The 20,342-nt window shown below is 37.7% G+C and overlaps 1 protein-coding gene across 1 annotated transcript; it reads right to left on the reverse strand.

The window, feature by feature from the left end:
• Positions 1–1,743: 1,743 nt before the first annotated feature.
• LOC124142546 (sodium- and chloride-dependent glycine transporter 2-like) lies at positions 1,744–16,817 on the reverse strand. Its single transcript, XM_046511092.2, has 13 exons — positions 16,576–16,817; positions 12,348–12,479; positions 11,218–11,497; positions 10,543–10,675; positions 10,021–10,155; positions 9,770–9,873; positions 9,269–9,393; positions 8,342–8,454; positions 7,346–7,477; positions 6,467–6,566; positions 5,949–6,049; positions 2,936–3,103; positions 1,744–2,465 (listed from the first exon to the last, which is right to left on the reverse strand). The coding sequence occupies exons 1-13, from the start codon at positions 16,757–16,759 to the stop codon at positions 2,322–2,324; spliced, it is 1,851 nt and encodes a 616-aa protein (XP_046367048.2). The 5' UTR covers positions 16,760–16,817; the 3' UTR covers positions 1,744–2,321.
• Positions 16,818–20,342: the final 3,525 nt, after the last annotated feature.

A 20,342-nucleotide genomic window follows, 5' to 3' on the forward strand; every position in this document is an offset into this window, starting at 1 on the left:
GTCCAAACGGTGCTGAAACATAGCTGATGAATGCATGTTATGCGATCAGTTTTATATAGGTTTGAAATAAAAGTAAATAAAGAGTCTGTGCCTCAACTGTTTCCATAGCGTTTGTATTGAGGCTTTTAATGCAGCTACTTGGATTCCTTTGTTCTGGATAAGATGCATGTGCCTATTAATGACACAGTGTCTAAAGCAAGCGGAGCATTGTATATTTGGAAATATAAGGGATTTCAGTTTTTCATGTCTTACAGAATGCATTTCAGGGATTGAAACCTGAAATGTGTGTTTTACATTAATTAATGAAGTCATTGTACAACTTTGAATTGCCATTAAGAACTCATGGAATAAATGTATGAACATCCACATTTGCATAACATATGTGTCAACGGTCTCATTTAAGGTCAGCATAATTATCAACAATGATGACGTATATTTCAGTTGTATGACGTGTGCCTTCCTTTTTTTCGTACATTAGTTCATCTTTTTATTTGTTATATCTTATCACGTGTTCTTTATAGAAAGTTTACAACGATCGTCACAAGACTGAGAAACAGCCTATCCAAAATATGCCTTTCCCGACCTGAACTTAAAAAAAAATAACAGAAGGCTTCTTAAAAAGGGAAATGTAAAGTTAGTACATATTACCGCATATCCATGAAACGCATTAAAACCTTGATATACATTTCCTCTTGTTTTTTTTATTAACATCCTCGGAGCATCTGATGAAATGAAGACGAATCAACGAATGGCGACACTTCTTCCATGAATATATACTAAGTTCCAAAAGAAACGTATATCTCTTGTTGCAACTTGTGATCTCAATATTAAAAAAACAGTTCCAACAAAAGACACACGTTGATAGAATAACATGTCTGGAAAAGTTCCACTTATCGCTTTGGATGCAAACTCTGAACACTGACTCTTCATAGCTATGAAACAGACACCAACAGAACGTGCCAAGAACATGCACGCTTTTAATGAGCAACATTTACTTTTGGGTGTTGAAGGAACCCTTAATAGTGAAACTACGTGACAAACGTACGCCTGTTCCTTGATTGACACGGAATGCACCATGCCCGGATTTGGCTTCTGGATATGATTGAAGCTGGTATGACGGGAACACGAGTAGCGAGCGAGCTACAGGTCCACCCCACTACGATCTACGGTCTTATTGACAAACAGTGCGCAGGATTGCCCAAGGAGCGAGAACCCACGTGTAACGTCGTTACGTCAAGATAGGGTTATCGCCCGTTCTCACCTGCGTCAACGTCACCTACCTACTGCCAGTTGGTTTGGTTGGATGGTTTGTTGTTTAACGCCGCACTCAGCAATATTCCAGCTATATGATGGCGGTCTGTAAATAATCGAGTCTGGACCAGACAATCCAGTGATTGACAGCATTAGCATCGATCCACGCAATGGGGATCGATGACATGTATCAACCAAGTCAGCGAGCCTGACCACCCGAGTCCGTTAGTCGCCTTTTACGACAAGCATAGTCGCCTTTTACGGCAAGTATGGGTTGCTGAAGACCTATTCTATCCCGGAATCTTCACGGGTCACCTACTGCCAGACAAACAGTTGGAACCCACCACACACCTGTGTCAGCACACACGATGCATCAGTAGCACATCTCAGGCAATGGCGACCCTCCTTTGGATGTGAGATTCTTTTGCAAATGAGTATAGACAATACACATGTGAAGGACACAGATCTTAATAAAACACATTAAGCCATGAATATAAAAAAGTGTTTAATATGAATGCATGGAATCCGTGCGTGAGGTGCTGGATAAACAGCGGAGACGAAATTCTTGTTGTACTACAAATATATCCGGGTAACACATTTTGTATCAATCGATCCAGGTTACAAGTATCAGTAGTATTTAATCAGTATAACTGCTCATTTTCATTAATCATTTTAGAAAGCTGAATATAAAACTTCTGATGTTAGAGTTGACAACATGTCAACTTAATTGAAAAGAATAGCGACGTCATGCGTTCTCAAATAAACAACTGATCACTGTGTTGATTGTTTGGATTAGGATGCTTTGTTTCACAATCATGCAGGGCTATCGTCCAGTCAACACCTTTAACTAATGTAACGTTTCCCTGTAACGTGACAATATTATTTCTGCAATCATTTGGTTACAGGATCATGATTGGTAAGTCGGTGGTTTCCAAGCACACAATCATGCCTCTGGTGTGGCTGAAACGTCCCAGTAGAAGCTAACATTTACATTTATATTGTAACCATTAAAATTTTCAGATGACTTGAATTGTCATAAGTAAATTTGTTTTCTTTTGTTGTCTTGTGCGTCATGCAGGTTGTTTGTTTTTCGAGTGTAATAGTCGCATAATAAGACTTTCTGGTTGCTGGTGCATCTCCTCAAGATATCGTTCTTTGTCTTCAGGCCGCGAAGGACCCCAGTCAGTGGCCGGAGAGCTTGCAAGGCGGAGACGCTGTTAAATGCATGAAACTCATTTTCAAAGGTATATAAATTAATCCAAACAATCTGAGGACACATTGTTCATAAATAGAAGCGACAGACCCTTTCCATTATCATATCAAATGTCAATTTCCGACTATACCATAAGAATGTGTTTATGAATACTAGTGATGATATCTGAGCGTATCCTGCCCCACCAGTGGCACCCGTCACACAAGTCAAGTGTTCAGCTGAACAAACACAGAATCATGTCAAGGTAGATAATTGTATCGGACATCATTTTCATCACAGATATAATAAATGTGGAAATGTTCCCCACATTTCTATCAAAAAACGCTAAAACACTTCACTAGGGCCCTGATTGTTGCAACCCTGAACAAACAACAATGGAAATGCCCACTTACGACCATTTTGCAATATAAATGTGACGTATATGTTTATTCATATATCGTATATCATGGCTCGTTAGATGTGTAAACTTACCTCAAGAAATGTTCCTTTCTTCTTGATAAACTGGTATACCAACATGACAGGTATTGGCAATGACATCACTATTGCCATTAAGATTCCAATCACCTTTGCGTATTCAGGGTAGATGTACTCGCCATAGCGTGGAGGGTCATAGAGAAACAGGGAAAATATCAAGGACGCCTGTGAGGGAGCAATATTAGAACTGTGAAAGTGAGTCAGTGAGTTGGGTTTAACGCCAATTGGCAGTTATATCAAAGTGTCAGCTTGATGTAAGATGAAAGCCCGAAATGAGGCATGTCTGTGACATTTACTAATTTGGTGAGACCACCAGTTCGGATATGGCGCTGACAAACAAAGAAACATAATAAGGGCGGACCGAGTTTTGAACCCACGATAAAATGTTTCTTGTACTACAAAGGTATGCAACTCTGCACAGTGAATCGTGAAACCCAGATGACAAGGCCAGATGACAAGGCCGCCCATGCTGTTAAACGAGTGCTCCCTGTACTTGTTGACTGTATGCTACATGTTTGGGATAGAAATTAATGTTAACAGAGGGCCTGGTTCGATATATCCCGAAATTAAGACTCACATGATCTTCAATATCCGAGCAATATCGATTCGTGAGGCTGTATTTCTGATACTTGTACTTGTAGTGATAGTCACGTAACATTTGAATGATGTTGACACAGCATATTCAACGGAGAGTAAAAATGTGATTTCAAGATATTAAACTGAACTCAACCACCTCCGCCTTGTCTTCACTAACTTCAACAATTATCCTACCAGCCTAGTTGAACAAACAATCAACAGCATCCTCAGCCCCAGAGAGCGGCCTCCACGACAACAGACAGCCCCGTTTGTCATCAGTCTTCCCTACATAGGAACAGCCAGCCACCAGATCCGCAGACTGCTCAAACACCACGCCAACATTAATACAGTATTCCAGAGAGGCAGGACAATCCAGAACATCATCAGTGCTGACGGCAGGCCCCCTACATCAAAGAAACAAGACCCAACTGGTGCCGTATATCACATACAATGTGACTGTGGCGACTCCTATGTAGGGGAAAAATCCAGACCCCTACCCATTAGAATAAAAGAACACAAGACCTCAGTACAAAAGAAATGACTCAAAATCAGCCATCTCCGACCAAACCCAAACCCACACCGACCACAACACCCAGGGGAACAACATCAAGATCCTGGCCAACAATCAATCAGACTACAAAAAGACTTCACCCAGAGAGTGAGGGGGGTCGATCAAAGTTGTTTACCTTTATGATGAGAGCCAGACAAGAGAACAAAGTTGCTTATTTGAGCTACGATAAACTGGTAGATGATGGTTCGGTTTTTGTTCTGGGAGACGACGACACACAAATCAGACAAGTTGGACAGCACAGGAACTAGAAAAGATCATCACCCAATCCTACTGAGACATCATCGCCGTCTGTACCTGCTGCTGCGTCACCATCAACAACGTCTACATCAGCTTATTGTATGACAAATAGGATGGTGGTCGTTGCCTCAATGACACTCATGAAAATAACACTGATTCTACACTTAAAATATTGAATTTTGGTAAATTGGTCCATGAATATATTGTTGATATTATGATGCTATTGTTTGCTGATGATATTGTAATGTTTTCATTTGCATTTAGAGGTTTACAAATACAATTAAATGCACTACAATCATTTTGTTTGAAATGGGGACTGGAGGTAAATTTAAATAAAACAAACATAATGGTCTTTAGAAATGGTGGACTTATGGAAATGCTTCGGTTAAGGTTGAAACTTACTATAAATATTTGGGTATCATGGTATCATGTTTTCTTCTAAATTAATGTGGTCAGTTGCATGTAAACAACTTGCTATTCAGCTAAACAGCATGCAATATTTTTGATTGTAGAATTGCACCAACATTACTATATGGTTCGGAAATATGGGGAACAAAATATTATGCTGCCATCGAAGAAGTACATACCCCATACTTCAAACGTTTTTGGGTATTGGTAAATATGCCTCAAATAAAGCAATTCTTGGTGAAACTGAACGCTGCAATATGCTTGTACATAGCCAAGTAAGTGTACTTAAATACTGGATAAGGTTACTAAGAATGGAAGAATGTAGACATCCGCTTTAATGTTATATATGGTTAAAGCAGTTGTATGATAAATGTAAACAAAACTGGGTGTCTGAAATAAGAAATCTATTATTTACATGTGGTTTTTCTTTTGTGTGGATTGCACAGAATATTGGAACATTTAAGTATTTATCGGAATATTTAAGCAGCGAGTGAAAGATATATTTGCACAAAACTGGAACGAAACTGTTTCATTTTCGCATTATATTAGCAATTATAATAAACTAAAGACACATCTTCAACAGGAAATGTATTAATCTGTCTTACCAGGCAGGTCTTTAATAAGATCGTTTCATAAATTTAGAATCTCATTACACAATTTTAATGTAGATATGTGTCGTAAATCGAAAGATACTGATGCTGTTAACAGTGTTTGTACCAATTGTGACAGAGGTGAAGTTGAAGATGAATTCCATGTCTAATAAAGTGTAACAAGTACTCCAAGTTAAGATCTACATATCTCCCCTTCTTGAATAGTGACTATAAATCTGAAATGTTGATGATCAATATTATCAGCTCGCAAAATAAACATGTTATCTTTTCAGTAGCATGTTTTTTTCTATCAGATTCAAGAAGATGTAATTTCTGTATATGCACGTGACATCATATCATGAGTTAGTATCAATTGTACTTTAGGCCATATGGCCATAATACTGAATAAAATTGTTTTTCTGTCTATTTCATTACTTTCACAGGTACCGAATATCATAAGTACTAACATTTGCCTGTACTGAGCTACTATACGATAAAATAATGAACAGATGCAGGTCAGTGCCAGAAACATGACAACTTTGAGCCGAACACTCCAGAAAGACGTTCGATAGTTAGCATTATTGGAAGAAAGCACCACTTCAAAGTGGCGTGGTGAAGTTGAACTTACAAACAGAATGACAGGGGTGAGGTAGGAAGACAAGACTTTCAGTACCATCGGGAAACGTCTTCCGGTCATCATTTCAACATCGTTGCTAAATCTGTCAGAACCTATGGGACACCAATTACCAATTACATAGTAAAACTGGAATCATAGGAATCATAGTAAAATGTAGAATGTATCTATCTGTCATTTGCAATAAACAATACTTCCTGAATGTACGTACTTTCAGTTTCCAGATTAGTATGACCCATAATAACACAAAAAAGTCTGGAATTTGTTATGATGACATACACATGTAAGAAAATACACTGTAGTATACTAAGGAGATTAGCCGGTGGTATTGAGTATACGATTCCCGGAAATTTCATTTGCAACCGAAAAACTATCCAGGATACAATTCCATTTAACAACGTTTGTCAACCAATCAAATTGCAGTACACAAGACAGTCCCGTTTAATTTTAACATTGTATGTGTGTTCAGTATTTGCTATATTGGGTAAATCGGACCCTCAAGCCTGACTTACCATAGAACCAATTAATGGCGACACACTCCAGACAACCGATAAGCAGTGTGTTGAACGAGGATGCATACCAATCTAATAGCTGAAAGAGGTAGACGCCACCCTGTAATAAAAATATATAAATTGTAATCAATACTTGCAAATGACCTGTAATGAGATCAGTATTTTTGAAGGAAGTTAAAACTCATGCCCAATCAAAAATCATTTCAAGACAAAAAGAATATAAGAATGCATCGGAATGTACAACGGGGATGACTTGTGGATGATACACACATATGAATAAAGTAGTATCAGGAATAGAATAGAAACGATTAAGTCAACTGCAAAACACATACAGATATTGAAAACAGCACTTTTGTTGTTAGAACATTTGCATCAGAACTTATAAATAGATCAAACAACACGTACATGGTAATATAACCTCTTGTATTATAGTGAAGCCCATTAATTGCTAAAAGCGGCGTAAAACCATACTCACTCACTCACTCACTCTTGTATTGTAGCAAATGTTGGGAAAAGGAATATCCTATGCATCCCTAAACATATCACTGATATGATGCGGATCTATTTTTGAATTTATCACGTTTAATTTATTATAAATGGTGACAAAGCAATAACCTATAGGAAGTGTTACAGTAATAGACGATGGCTAACTTATAAGTTCTATGCCTGACATAAAAGTAATGGTTAAATGTTGTGAAATCTTTCCAAAGGTCACAGACCCCTGCTTATTTTACGGGACTTGTCACAGCGAAACCATTTGCTCTGTTGGCGCAAGGTTTTGTGGATTGACCCAAGTTGGCCCAAGATTCCATGGCGGAATACCTTCCACGTGAGGTTTCGAACTTATGATGTGTGGTATCTGTATACAAAGTGCCTCACTTCGGTTGCATAGGGAATGGAAACTCCAAAGCTGAATAGGCACACTCCAGCAGTGACATATATTCTCCGATTTTGAAGGTATTTTGGGCACGCTTCTATTATGCCCGCTATAACCGTTTCCAAGGGACCAAACTGTAACGAAATACCAAATTACATGCTGTCACTATTTACAATGACTTCTAATACTAATATGATATGAACAGGATTGCTTTGCAAATTGCGTCATCTACTGGCTTTGCACACACCACCTCTTGTTAAAACAGACCAACACAGCATGGTACCGTTTTAATGCATATTGAGGTAAATTAGAAAGCCGCACCTCACATTTATTTTCTTTTACTGTCACATTTCACCACACATATATCTTGTGCAAAGAACACCAAAGTGTTTTTTGAACATTTTGGAAACAATCTTAAGGAAGCCCAATTATCGGCACAACACTTTACATCTCAAAGGAAAATATATACTAGTATAAGGGCTATATGTTAGTTAAAACTCCAGATCTAGATACTGTATGTCATACAAGATCGTGACCACAACTACTTTTGCCTTTGCTTATTTCATTACAAATGAGATACAATGTAACCACAAAGACATCCGTTCTGACTGCTGACAATATCATGTTTGTGTATCTAGGAAGTGAGACGTCATATGTTTGATTTTCAAATTAACATTCTCATGGTCTTAAGTTGGTTGCAATATTCTGATTTACTGTATGCATCTCATGTGCTGCGTGAAACGGCATAATGAAGACACTTTCTTTACAGCACCTTTTCCTACGAAAATGGTTTAACCATTTAGATGCTGAAAATATACGTATCTGAGAAAAGGGCCAGTAAAATCAAATATTTATGATGATGCCTCTATTAACTTTTGAATATTCATGATCAAAACCAACAGTTTGTTAAGCAAGTTCTACTGATAAAATATATTTCAAGTTAACAACTACTGGTCTACGCACACGCTTATGTATTGTTATCTAAAGTATATATTTACCTCAGAATCTATTCCCATTGTTAACAGCATGATGAAGAACAGCACTGCCCACAGCTGTGACACCGGTAGTTGGGAAATTGCTTCTGGATATATGATGAACCCTAGCCCAGAACCTAGTAAAAGTAATTACTGACAAAGTGGATGGAATATTATACACATTATGAATCGAACTGGGTTTTCGGTGTGACGAACCAACGCTTTTGCTACTAAGCTATGCTCCATCCATATTTAGAGGCCTGAAATTTACGTTGCGTAATGATAAAACATCAGGGGCGGATTGGCAATGTTGAGATTGCGATCAACAAGTATGAGTTTCGGCTCAGCCCACAGAACACAATCTGTATAAAGTGCGATGATTCCACAGAAAAAACCCTTCTGTCCAAATAGCAGAGAACGATACAAGGTAGTATGAAGTGTTGTTGGTATTGTTAATCACTGATTTTCAGTGATTCGTTCCTGTAATGTTCACCACTATTTTGCTTTGTAACCAATTGAATCTGTTTCGTCGGATAATCGAGAATGATTAATTCTCTTGCGTTGACGTCTTATATTAACCTAATAGACAGCTTAAGTTATACCGCGTATGTACCTACCCTACAAAATTCAAAACGTCAATGTCAGAGAGTATCTATCTCGATTATCTGACGAAACAGATTCTGTAGGGCATGAAAGGCACAATGGTAACGACACTTGTATAAAGGTGCTCGTGAAAAGGATGCGCATGTATTGTTCATCCGGTAACAGCCGCCACTCATAACCTTTCATAAAAACGTAAAGTGTTGGAGCCAAACGCGATCCCTATCAATACCAATGCAACGGGACGGCGGCCTGTAAAAAAATCAAACCTGAACCAGACAATCCAGTGATCAGTATCATAAGCAGTTATCGGCATCGTCGAAGTAACATCAATATAATATCAATGACTACCAGATGACACAACTTCTGATATAGGTATCTGAGCCTGTTGCGCCATGAAGCCCAGTGTAGAGAAGACCACAAGACCACAGAAAATACTGCTGGCTTCACCGATCACAGTAATTAACACTACGTCTCTGAAATAAAAATTGATAAACATTATTGCAGATCATATCTGGAAAAGCTACAGTCATATCCTCATGCTTGGCCTATCAATGAACGTAAATCACAGAAGTAAACACCCTATACATCTGTGACATATTCAACGCGTTAGATCCGTTAGAATAACATGTTTTGATTTCTTCAGATGATAATTACTATAAGACGCATTTTTTGTTGACATACCTGGCAAATGGTCAGCTGAGAATCGTATAATGTTTCGGATTCAAATTTAATCATGATCGTTCTCTTATCATTCAAGTGAATTTTATATTATCGACACAATACATGCATTTTCTTTATGTCTAATTTCTTATGTATCTTATATAGTCCTCCTGTGGAAGACAAGTCAACCTGAAGCAGTTGTTGTGGAAGTTGTTGTAGCTGCTCATGGTGATGAGGCCTCCGAATGTTGTACTCATAGAATAAAACCCTTGTAGCAAAGCCTCGAGCCAAACCTTTTGATGAAGTAAGAAAAAAGAAAATATGTTAATGTTCTTTTGTAACATGAGCATAACAGCTGATATTCATATATCCGGAGGGGTTGTTTCCGATAATCAATTTACACTGAAACTTCTGTTATTTATTATACTTGAGCATCTAACCTGCACATTGCCCAGGCGAGAGAAGTCTGGACGTAGGAAATACAGTATACCCTCCCCAGCCCCCGGCATCATGCACGATCTGACCAGGAGCACCGCCAGGAGAACGTAGGGAAGCAGGGCAGTCACGTACACAACCTGTTTTATAGAAATTTGATCAATATCACCGCCTGAAAATAATCGAAACGGGCCAGGCACATCGTGGTTGAAAACATGATCAATGTCTAGCATCGTAGGGTTATGATGACACAAAAGCAACAGAGTCACAGAGCTTGACCACTTGACAAGCTTGATTTATTGGTGCTCTTATTTGACCCTGGTTATCACAGGGTTAACCGGTTGAATGAACATTGGTCGACCAACCATAAACAGGACATAATTGATAATTTACAACTGTTCACAAAATAGAAAGATGACAGACAGTATTTTCTGTCTCATCTTATGAACACCCTTGTCTTTTCTTTTCTTAAAGGTATTTCTAGAATAGAATTGTTTGGTCTGAAGCGTATGATATTGGTATCCTACCTTTCCAACAGACTTTACACCGTTCATCAGACAAAGGAACACAACGACCCAAGAGACAAGGATGCAGAGGAGGAGATGAACCTGAACTGTTCCGAAATTGTCAATACCGCTTGACACTCTCAGTGTGTTGTACCTGCGTTGTGTTGTCAAATCAGTATTACTTTATCAAGACAGATCATTGCGTCATTGGATATATCGCAAGAGCTACTTGATGAAATTGTAATTATTCAGTCATGCCATCTTTTTTCTATTTATTGAAGCCATGAGCATTGATCTACGCAATTGGGATACGATGGCATACATCAACCAAATCGAGACTTCACAACCATATCCCGTTATTCGACTATTACCACGCGCAAGGGTTGTTGATTACCAATTCTAAACCGAGAGGAGGACTACGGATGATTTGTTCAGAGTGAATTACTTTTGCGCCTCAGCGAGGGACGCCCAACACTGTTTCAAGAGGGAGAGATAACCATATGCTAGGAATGTTGGGCTGTGAATGGAAATAAGGTTTGGGATGGGGATGTACATGGCTCGGAATGTATTAATGAACTTAAGAAATATTGAATATTTATACGACTTTAAATGTCTAGTAGTGCCAGTCAGATGGAACAGATCTGGCTCAGATATTTGTAAACATACATATAATGTCACTAAAACCCCTTATCTTACTGCCAAAACTCCTCTGAAGCCGTCAACGTTACATTTGGCTTCCGCCATGCAGAGTTGAGCAGCTGATGATCCTCCGTGCTGTTATTTAGGTAGGCATCAGTGATTGATGAACTGTTGCTAAGCTTAGTGACGCAGAGGGGCGTGTTCCACCAGTTGTCACACGTTGTCCATGGCAACACTGACCAGAAAGACCGGTATAAGTAGTATATGGACCAGGCAATGATGACATTATATGGCAGGGATCCAATAAAAGAAGCTGCAACCTGGGAGATACCAATTCCTGAAAAAAGAGTGAGTGAGTGAGAGTGAATGAGTTGGCTTAACGCTGGTTTGAGCAGTTTTTCAATTATATCGCTGCGTGTTTTTGAGACAAGTTCTTGAAATCAACAGTCTCAGTCTCGATTACAGATATACATCGAGAGTTGGAAATCAGTGCTGACTGTAAGATTCATATACATATGTTGTCTTACTAAATACCTTATCAACACGGCGTGTATCACTCAAAATCATATTCATGACAGATAAAATAATTATGTATTATTTTCTAGTTAAGATAAAAACGATAATGGACAGGTCTGCACCGAACTGTATCATAATTTGTAATCGATAATACTTTGTTAAACAGGTCTAACAGCAAATGTTCTCTAAAGAAACATCAACAATTTGAGATAAGAACATGGTGAGGTTAAGGTCGCAGTCATGCACAAATGACACAGCCAACATTTCAACATAATTATTTTTTTATAAACCCGTCATGTGTATAAATATATATAGTTATGAACAAAATGTTACATAAAATGAAGAGGGGGAGGGGGCGGCAAAATATGATACAGTGCTGAGACCAAACACACCGCCCCCTAAATAAATGACCAATCCCAAAGAATTATTTTTTTTAATTACCTGATCCATTAATATGCCCGATACCATGTTATTATGTACCATAATAAATTCATTTAGATTCAAGCTGCTGTCATGGTGATGACAAACCAAGAATTTCAATCGGTGTGAATCAGCTATTCTGGTACGCCTCAGGGACGCAACTGTGTATGGCGCGCCTGGGATGACTGGGCCATCCGTGTCCGAAGGCATTTATTAATTGTATGGCTCCTGCAGAAAGGTGTTTGACTAACCTTTTAACAAAGGACAAATGGCCCAAACATGTGATGCACTCCTGCTTGAGAACTGGCCAATGGAAACCTCGAGGAAGAAGAGTGGAACAGCACACGTGAAAATCCCAGCAAAGTAGGGAATAAGAAACGCACCTTGGAAATAGAAAGAGAAACTGTTTTTAATGACAATACATGTATTGAGCTTTGGAGACATAATTTGCATTGTACTAAAATCAGAACTACATTTGTTAGAGTTTCCAGCGCGAGGTATGAAAGTGCACATTCATAGCACAATGCCATAGCAGGGAACGTAAATGTGATCAAGGTTTTATTTATGATATTGTGAAGTTGCCATTAGTTAAGGTGAAACGGGGTTTAACGTCGAGTTCAAGATAACTGCACTTATATAGCGACCTATGTGTGTGTGTGTGTGGTTGTGTGCGTGCTTGCGTGTGTCGATCTGCATGAAGGCTTGTATTAGTCCGGACTAATGCCGGTTTTATAATGTTAGCCCGCTGAGATATCACGTCGCAGTATAACATGGATAGCCCACTCAGACACAGTATACTGACTATGAGCCGACCAGTCCTTGTTTTATCTCTTTAATGCCGAGCACGAGGCAGGGTAACAAAAAGTGACAGCTTTTAACGTCTTTTGATTTTAACACGCTTCCGCTTACCAGGCAGACGCTTTATCCCCTACAGACAGTACTTATCATATTGTGATTGGAAGACTATTCTTTGAAAAAAACTCTCACAGTATGATACAATAAATCTATTACCTAAGAACATTACCGTACAGTATATGCTTTCGTTGTATGTATAAAGTAATCTATGTAGTCATAGATTATTATAATTCTGTAATGATCAACATTTTTGCGCATTTTTATGGGTTTAACATTAATGTTGAGACCAGAAACTGGCATATTGTGGCAACTTACGTGGAAGAGCAATTCCAACAGTTTCTATTTTTCAGTATTGAAATGTGTCAAATTCAATTTTTTTCTTTTGTGTTCTTCCAAAACCTCATGGTCAAATGTCTGTTTCCTCCATAGGAGATGTACAATGTGCAGCAGTTTGATATGGAGAAAACATATGGGGAGTTATCCTCGCCCATCTTTGCAAGCGTTTTGTGTACACAAACTGTCGAGTCACACAGTGACATTTGTCTCAAAGTAACACTTATTAACCTCGCTTTCCCGGAAAACCCTGTCTTCCGGGAACAAAGCCTTTCGGATTAACGGGGTTTCACTGTATCATACATGTAAATATTCAGTTCACAATACTTATGCTCTCAACATGGACACTGAGATGTGTAATGTACAATAAGGCTACGTCAAGCATCCTTGAAACCCCACCATGTGGTTGCACTGAAAAGATTAGCGCATCCCTCAAGGGTGATATGGATTTCAAGGTATAAAATTAGTCCGGACTAGTATAAGCGCACACACACACACACGCACGCACGCATGCATGCATGCACGCACGCACGCACGCACGCACGCACGCACGGACGCACACACAGAGTGATGTACGTCGCTATGAAAGTGCAATAATCTTGAACGCAACGTTAAATCCCATTGCACCTCATCTCACCACCTCTCCGCTCGAGAAAATATTAATATTGCTTTGGCAAAATACATCACATATGCATTTTATGTACAGTTATGGTCCAACATAAACTTGTTAACATATGGGTAAAAATACGTTTTCAGGGGATTGTGTGATATAAACGACACCGCAGTTTTGTGAAAAGAGTTTGTTTAAAATAGTTTGGTATTATTACTCTATGTGCGTCCTATTAGCCTGAAACAATCAATATTAATATTTGCAAAATACCTCACAGTTGCATTTAATGTTCTGTTATGGGCCAACATAAACTCGTTAACCTGTGAGTCAAAATACTAAAAATGTGGTCAGGGGATTTTGTGATATCAAAGAAAACGCTGTTTTGTGAAATGGATGAGCATCATATGAATGAATACTGAACCCGATCACATTACGACAAAAGTGAATCGTTTCTTAACATATTTTTGGAATTATTACCTTGAGTTCATCATCTTTTAGCCTGAGTAAATATTAATATGTTTTCTCACTCTTTCTCGCTCACACACACAGATTGATTTCTTCAGATATATTAGCATTAATTATACAAAATAAACAGAGTGAAGATATTTGCGGTTGTCAAAAACGTCTTCATGCACATATGCACACAAGATAGATGAATATGATCCGAAATAAGTGTTATCACTTGGGTCAGAATTAAAAAAAGGAAACGCATGTAAAACAGGCTCAATCACAGGCAGTGACATCAAATTATGTCATGATCTGAAACTAGACTGGCACAGTGGGGCCTTTGAAATATTGGGAATAAAGCTTGACTCGAACTTAAATAATCTGTGGGTAATCAATACAAAGAAGAGAATTGAAATTATTGACTAAATTTTAGGGAATCGGAGGAAAAGAAATTTAACATTGATAGGTAAAATTACTGTTGTAAAAACCTTGGCCCTATCAACCTTAGTACATATGTTTTCTTCTCTTTCAAACCTTCCAGGTGAATTTATTGATGAACTAAACAAAATATTGTACAGATTTATATGAAATGACAATAGGGACAAAATAAAACTAACATCTTTAATTAGAAAATATGTTGAAGGCGGACTGAGAATGATAGAGGTAAAGTCTTTTATAATTTCTCTAAAACTGTCAGTTCTCAAAAAACATCTCCAAAACAAAAACTGTAATTACCCTAGCATCTTTCCACTCAAAAACATATTCCTACTTAGGGCCAATTTTGAAAACTGTATGCACTTAGCTAACCCTTACTAGAGAGATGTTTTGTCTGCTTGGGAAACACTGTATAGAAGACACAAAACTAACTCCACAGACATTGAAGAAGTACTATCAGAACCTCTTTGGTGTAACAGTCAGTTTAAAAAAACCGATTTCATTATCAGAAATTGGTTTTTAAAGGAAATTTACACTATTAAAGACCTCTGTAATGAAGATGATATACTGCCCGTTAGTGAACTTAAAAGAAAATACCAAATTAAAGGCACACTTATTGACTATTACCAAGTTCTATTAAACATACCAACATCCTGGAAAGATAATATTAGAAATAATCACATTATCTTATATAATCAACATTTGAATACAACTTTGATGGACTTACTTGTAGCGCCTAAAGTCTCCAGACATTTTTATGATAAGACTATAACTACAGCAAATCTCCCAACAGTCTGTGAAAAAAGGGGTACCATTCCCGGCTTAGATATATCATTTATCAGATACAGAAAATGTACAAAAGATGTTAAATTACTTGATTTTCAATATAAATTTATTTATTGCATCATCTACACCAAGAAAGAATTGTTTAAAATGAAAATTCTCGGTGATGATCTGTGCTCTTTTTGTGAAACTGATACTGAATCCTTACTTCATGCATATTGGGATTGTAAGAATGTTAAAGAGTTTTGGGCTAATTTTCAAGAATACATATGGTGTATGATAGGTTTTAGCTCACTTACATTGGTCTTTGGGAATTCCACGAAAATAGCATGTACCTTTATTTTAATATTATCATTTTTATTTTCACAGAATGGTAACAGAGTAGAATAATGACTTTTGACAGATCGCGCGTTTTCTGAATGCAAAATGTTCAAACCAATTTACATTAACAAAATGCTCTGTTTTACTTGGGTACAACTCTAATATTCTGTTAAATAACATTATACTGGCATGCAAAAAATATATACATGTATCAAGTATTAAGACAAACAAATTGTCACTTGAAAAGTTTCTGAAGACTTTAATTGATATTTTTCGGATAGAGAAATCAATTGCACACGAAAACAATACAATAAGACAGTTTGACAGAAAATGGAAAGATTTGCCAAATGAATTGTCTAGTTAATATGTCTCTATTTTTTATATATATTTGTTTTAACATAAACAATTTCCACTCATGTGCTTCACACTTAGTTAATAACCATGGCAAATGTAGCCTGCCCGTTTCACCATTTGTAAACATTGTTGTACACCTGTAGCCAACTTAAACTTGCTGACTTGCTGTCCATGTATGTAACCTATACCTAAAAGGTATACCACAAGACGTGCTACTCCATGTGTAACTCTGTAATATTATATACTGAATTGAATACACAAATATTTAAAAAAGAAAAGAATAACGAACCTGGGAACATTTTGTCCCTGATCAACAAGTTAAATCAGTCGGTCACACTTACCACCACCATTTCTGTTACAAAGATAGGGAAATCTCCAAAGTGAGCCAAGGCCAACTGAGTACCCAAGGAGTGACAGAATGTACTCTCTCTTCCTGGACCATACCTCTCTGGTTCTTACTCGATCATCCTTTACGTTCGTGGACTTTTGACAGTCAGCGTTCAGAAACACGTCAGGCTCAGACATGGCAGAGAGCGTCTTATGTCAGTCTATGCAAAATCTTTGCATATAGATCGCGGACTCTTTCGTTCCGCGTTTGACTGTGGCCTACATTTTACTCTTTACTCAGTCGAATATATACACTACAATGCCAAGTTTATTACACTCTTTTCACGTTAAACTGCAGACTATTCCGAGGCTAATACATGGATATCAGTTGATTTATGATTATGTTGTTATATCTACGAACTGTTTAACAACACTAATGAGAAATCGTATTTGATCATTAAGGCTCACGAATATCGAAATTTTAAATGATGATACACTGTGGATTAAAGTTAACAAATATGTGAATAAAAAAAGTAAAAGTGTGTATGATAATCCTTCCAATATTACACTGTCTGAATATACTTCCTGACATGTCGTGCGCTCTGTGTGCACTGTTAAGGGGTCAATGATACTGTTTCAATAGCAGCGCATCTGATTGTGTCAGTGATTGTATTTTGTAAGTCAAATAATGCATATCAAGCAATAATGTGATAACTTATGCAATATGATCCGTATCTCTGTTAGTGAATACTGGTCTCATTCACATTATTATGTGTTCATCTAAGTTGTACAAACTACCTTTTGATTGCAAAATATACAGATGAATTAATCTCATTTGCCAACGTGCAGCAGCATACACTGGTAAGATTTGCTGACGTGTTTCCCATTAATTCTGGTTCTATATAATAATTCGTTAGCTTTAGCGTGCCTATTTTTTAAAAACAAATCAACTTCCATCTTTAGCTTTTGTTCATTTTAAATCAACCCAAATATGCATTCGTGACAGTGATTAGAATACCGCTATGTTTCACATAACCGGTTGTGCAAGTCATACAGGCAGGTTGCCCGATCATGGTTCTGGGACAATGGATTGGTTAGGCTCTTATTTCATCACGCGGAACGCCTAGATAAGATGAGTGCAATGCAAGTGTCTTTCTTTTCACAATGTCTCGCCACGTAATAAGGCTAGATTATTCCAGAAGCGAAGCAACACGCACCTTCATGCGACTGCATGGATTAAAAAAGTCATGTATCAACTGATTTCCATATGAGATAATTGGCTTAATTATTGGCCTTTGCTGGTAGGGTGGGGGGATTGGGGGTGTCAGCATGAATGCATGGCACATGACAAACCTCATCAAAACATCGCAACATCGCATGATCTGTCACAAGTCATCATTCTACTCTGTTACCATTCTGTGAAAATAAAAATGATAATATTAAAATAAAGGTACATGCTATTTTCGTGGAATTCCCAAAGACCAATGTAAGTAAGCGAAAACCTATCATACACCATATGTATTCTTAAAAATTGTACACAAACAAACAACTTTTTTCTATTTCACATTTGCTGCAAATGGCACATGCCTTTACAAATTTCATAGTCAGGTAGATGAAGATGTTGACAATTACAGTGAGTAAGTGACTGTAAGGTCTTATCTGTCTGTTTGTTTGTTTGTTGTTTAACGCCGCACTCAGCAATATTTCAGCTGTGTGACAGCGGTCTTTTAATAATCGAGTCAGGACCAGACAATCCAGTGCCTGACATCATGAGCATCGATCTACGCAATTAGGATACACTAACATGCATCAACCACATTAAACACAACTTGGGATGTGTGTGTTTAATTGGGATGTGTGAGGTAAGATTGGTGTAAAATTGCTTATGACATAGAGGATGAAATAATCAAACATCTCATACCTTTCTTTGCTCTGCTAAACTGTCAGGAAGGTTCAAATGCTCTCACACGCGGATTGTTGAAAATACCACTGACAACAAGAAAGGGTCTGAACCATGTTAAACCTGATCTGCATTCAATTTGAGATTACAACAGAGTAAACTCAATTGGAGGTATATTGGTGAGATTTCTGTAAATTTTTTGAGGATGTAGATGATGAGAAAACCGAGCATCAATAATCCTCTTTGTTTTACTAACTTGCTAGGAAGGTTAATATGCTCTACTCAGTGATAGTAACACGCATATTACTGTGCAAATATGATAGACTAAACAATTATTCCAAGCGAAGTGTTTAGGTTTCAGCTGGGGAAGGTTAACAATGGCGGTTAGGGAACCTGCCACTCGGTTGTCTGTTTCGCTGACATATATACATGTAGTTCTTGGTGAAAGTGCACGTGGCCCATACAACCACGGTTCATGCATATCTAGGATAGTGACAAAACTGTTTTTGAGTGACAACATTTGAAAACATTTCATAACACTTGGCATAGACGGACCATTTTATGTAATTGTTTAAACTCTTGAAATCGTTTTTTTAGAAACATTTAGAAAATATTTTTAAATTGTACCTACAGGTTGTACAAGCAGGTGCTGTCGGAATAACAGAGTAACATATTTGATATAAACATACATTCTGGTAATGGAAAGCAGATGGCAGCTGAACAGATAATGAAGTTGCAACTTGGCCAAAGGGATAATTGGTTTAGGCTATACATGTGATTATGTAATGAACTATTGTTTTTGACAAAGACACAACTGATGGCTGTCACCCACATATTACAGCTTGTGAAAAGGATTCCCTTTGGGATATGTAACTCAACACTGACCAAAGTGAAGTAGTTCAGAAGTAATAATTCATAAGATATACGTTATCCAGTGCTAAATGGTTTGTCACTATGTTACATGCATATGATTATGTTTATGAGGGACATACCGATAGGAGCTGAAATATATATGCATACATAAGGAAGAGAATGTATGGACGTCAACTTCTTTATTTTGAGGAATACAACGTTTCGGGGTATGTACTTACTCCTTCATCGGGTGAATAAATGCTTTGAGGCAGAGAATATATATATATATATGTACCTGTAAGAACAACAAAAGTAATAAGATTACAAAGGTGGATAATTGGGGCGATTAGGCGATTAGCAATGGAAAGCCCACACTTAACAGTAAATTAGCGCTGACAGTTGATAGCGATGGACAACTGGATATATAAATTATATATAGCTATATCTACGTCGATTTCGCTTTCGTTTAAATAAAAAGTAATTGAAATTCAAATGCATGATATTTGTATCAGCGACATTGTCTACCGGCGAGTAAGCGTTAGCTTTACTTAATATATCTGCAAGAAATTGTGTTTCCGAAGTCATCGTTTTTACGATCCATCACTTGTGTGCACTGGCGCTTTATAACAGCCTTGTTATTGGGTATTTCAGCAGTTAAAATTGCTGCTCTTGATATTGACAAAATATTGATACAACGCACATATACAGGTTATATGTGAGGATGATCTAGAATGGTAACAGGCGTTAATATGCGCGATATAATTATATATAAGATAACATAAATAAGACTCAGTATTACACCCAGTAGCTAATATGAAAGGGAAACATTACATAATTCCTTTGAAGTCATGTTCCTGACTTAAGTGAGTGAGTGAGAACGGTTTTCCGCCGCTTTTAGAAATATTCCAGCAATATCACGGCGGGGGAGACCAGAAATGGGCTTCACACACTGTACCAATGTCGGGAATCGAACCCGTGTCTTCGGCGTGACGAGCGAACGCTTTAACCACTAGGCTACCCGACCGCCCC

The sequence above is a fragment of the Haliotis rufescens genome, unplaced genomic scaffold (genome assembly GCF_023055435.1).
Source record: "Haliotis rufescens isolate VD_foot unplaced genomic scaffold, xgHalRufe1.0.p SCAF_17, whole genome shotgun sequence".
NCBI lineage: Eukaryota > Metazoa > Mollusca > Gastropoda > Lepetellida > Haliotidae > Haliotis > Haliotis rufescens.

Excerpts from the sequence above, each read along its gene's own strand:
- LOC124142546 (XM_046511092.2), bottom strand. The coding sequence starts at position 16,759 with ATGTCTGAGCCTGACGTGTTTCTGAACGCTGACTGTCAAAAGTCCACG. Across the intron at positions 6,567-7,345 it reads CCATTCCCTATGCAACCGAA|GGTGGCGTCTACCTCTTTCA; the intron begins GTGAGGCACTTT and ends TTTTTATTACAG. Across the intron at positions 2,466-2,935 it reads AGAAAGGAACATTTCTTGAG|CGTCTCCGCCTTGCAAGCTC; the intron begins GTAAGTTTACAC and ends TGCATTTAACAG.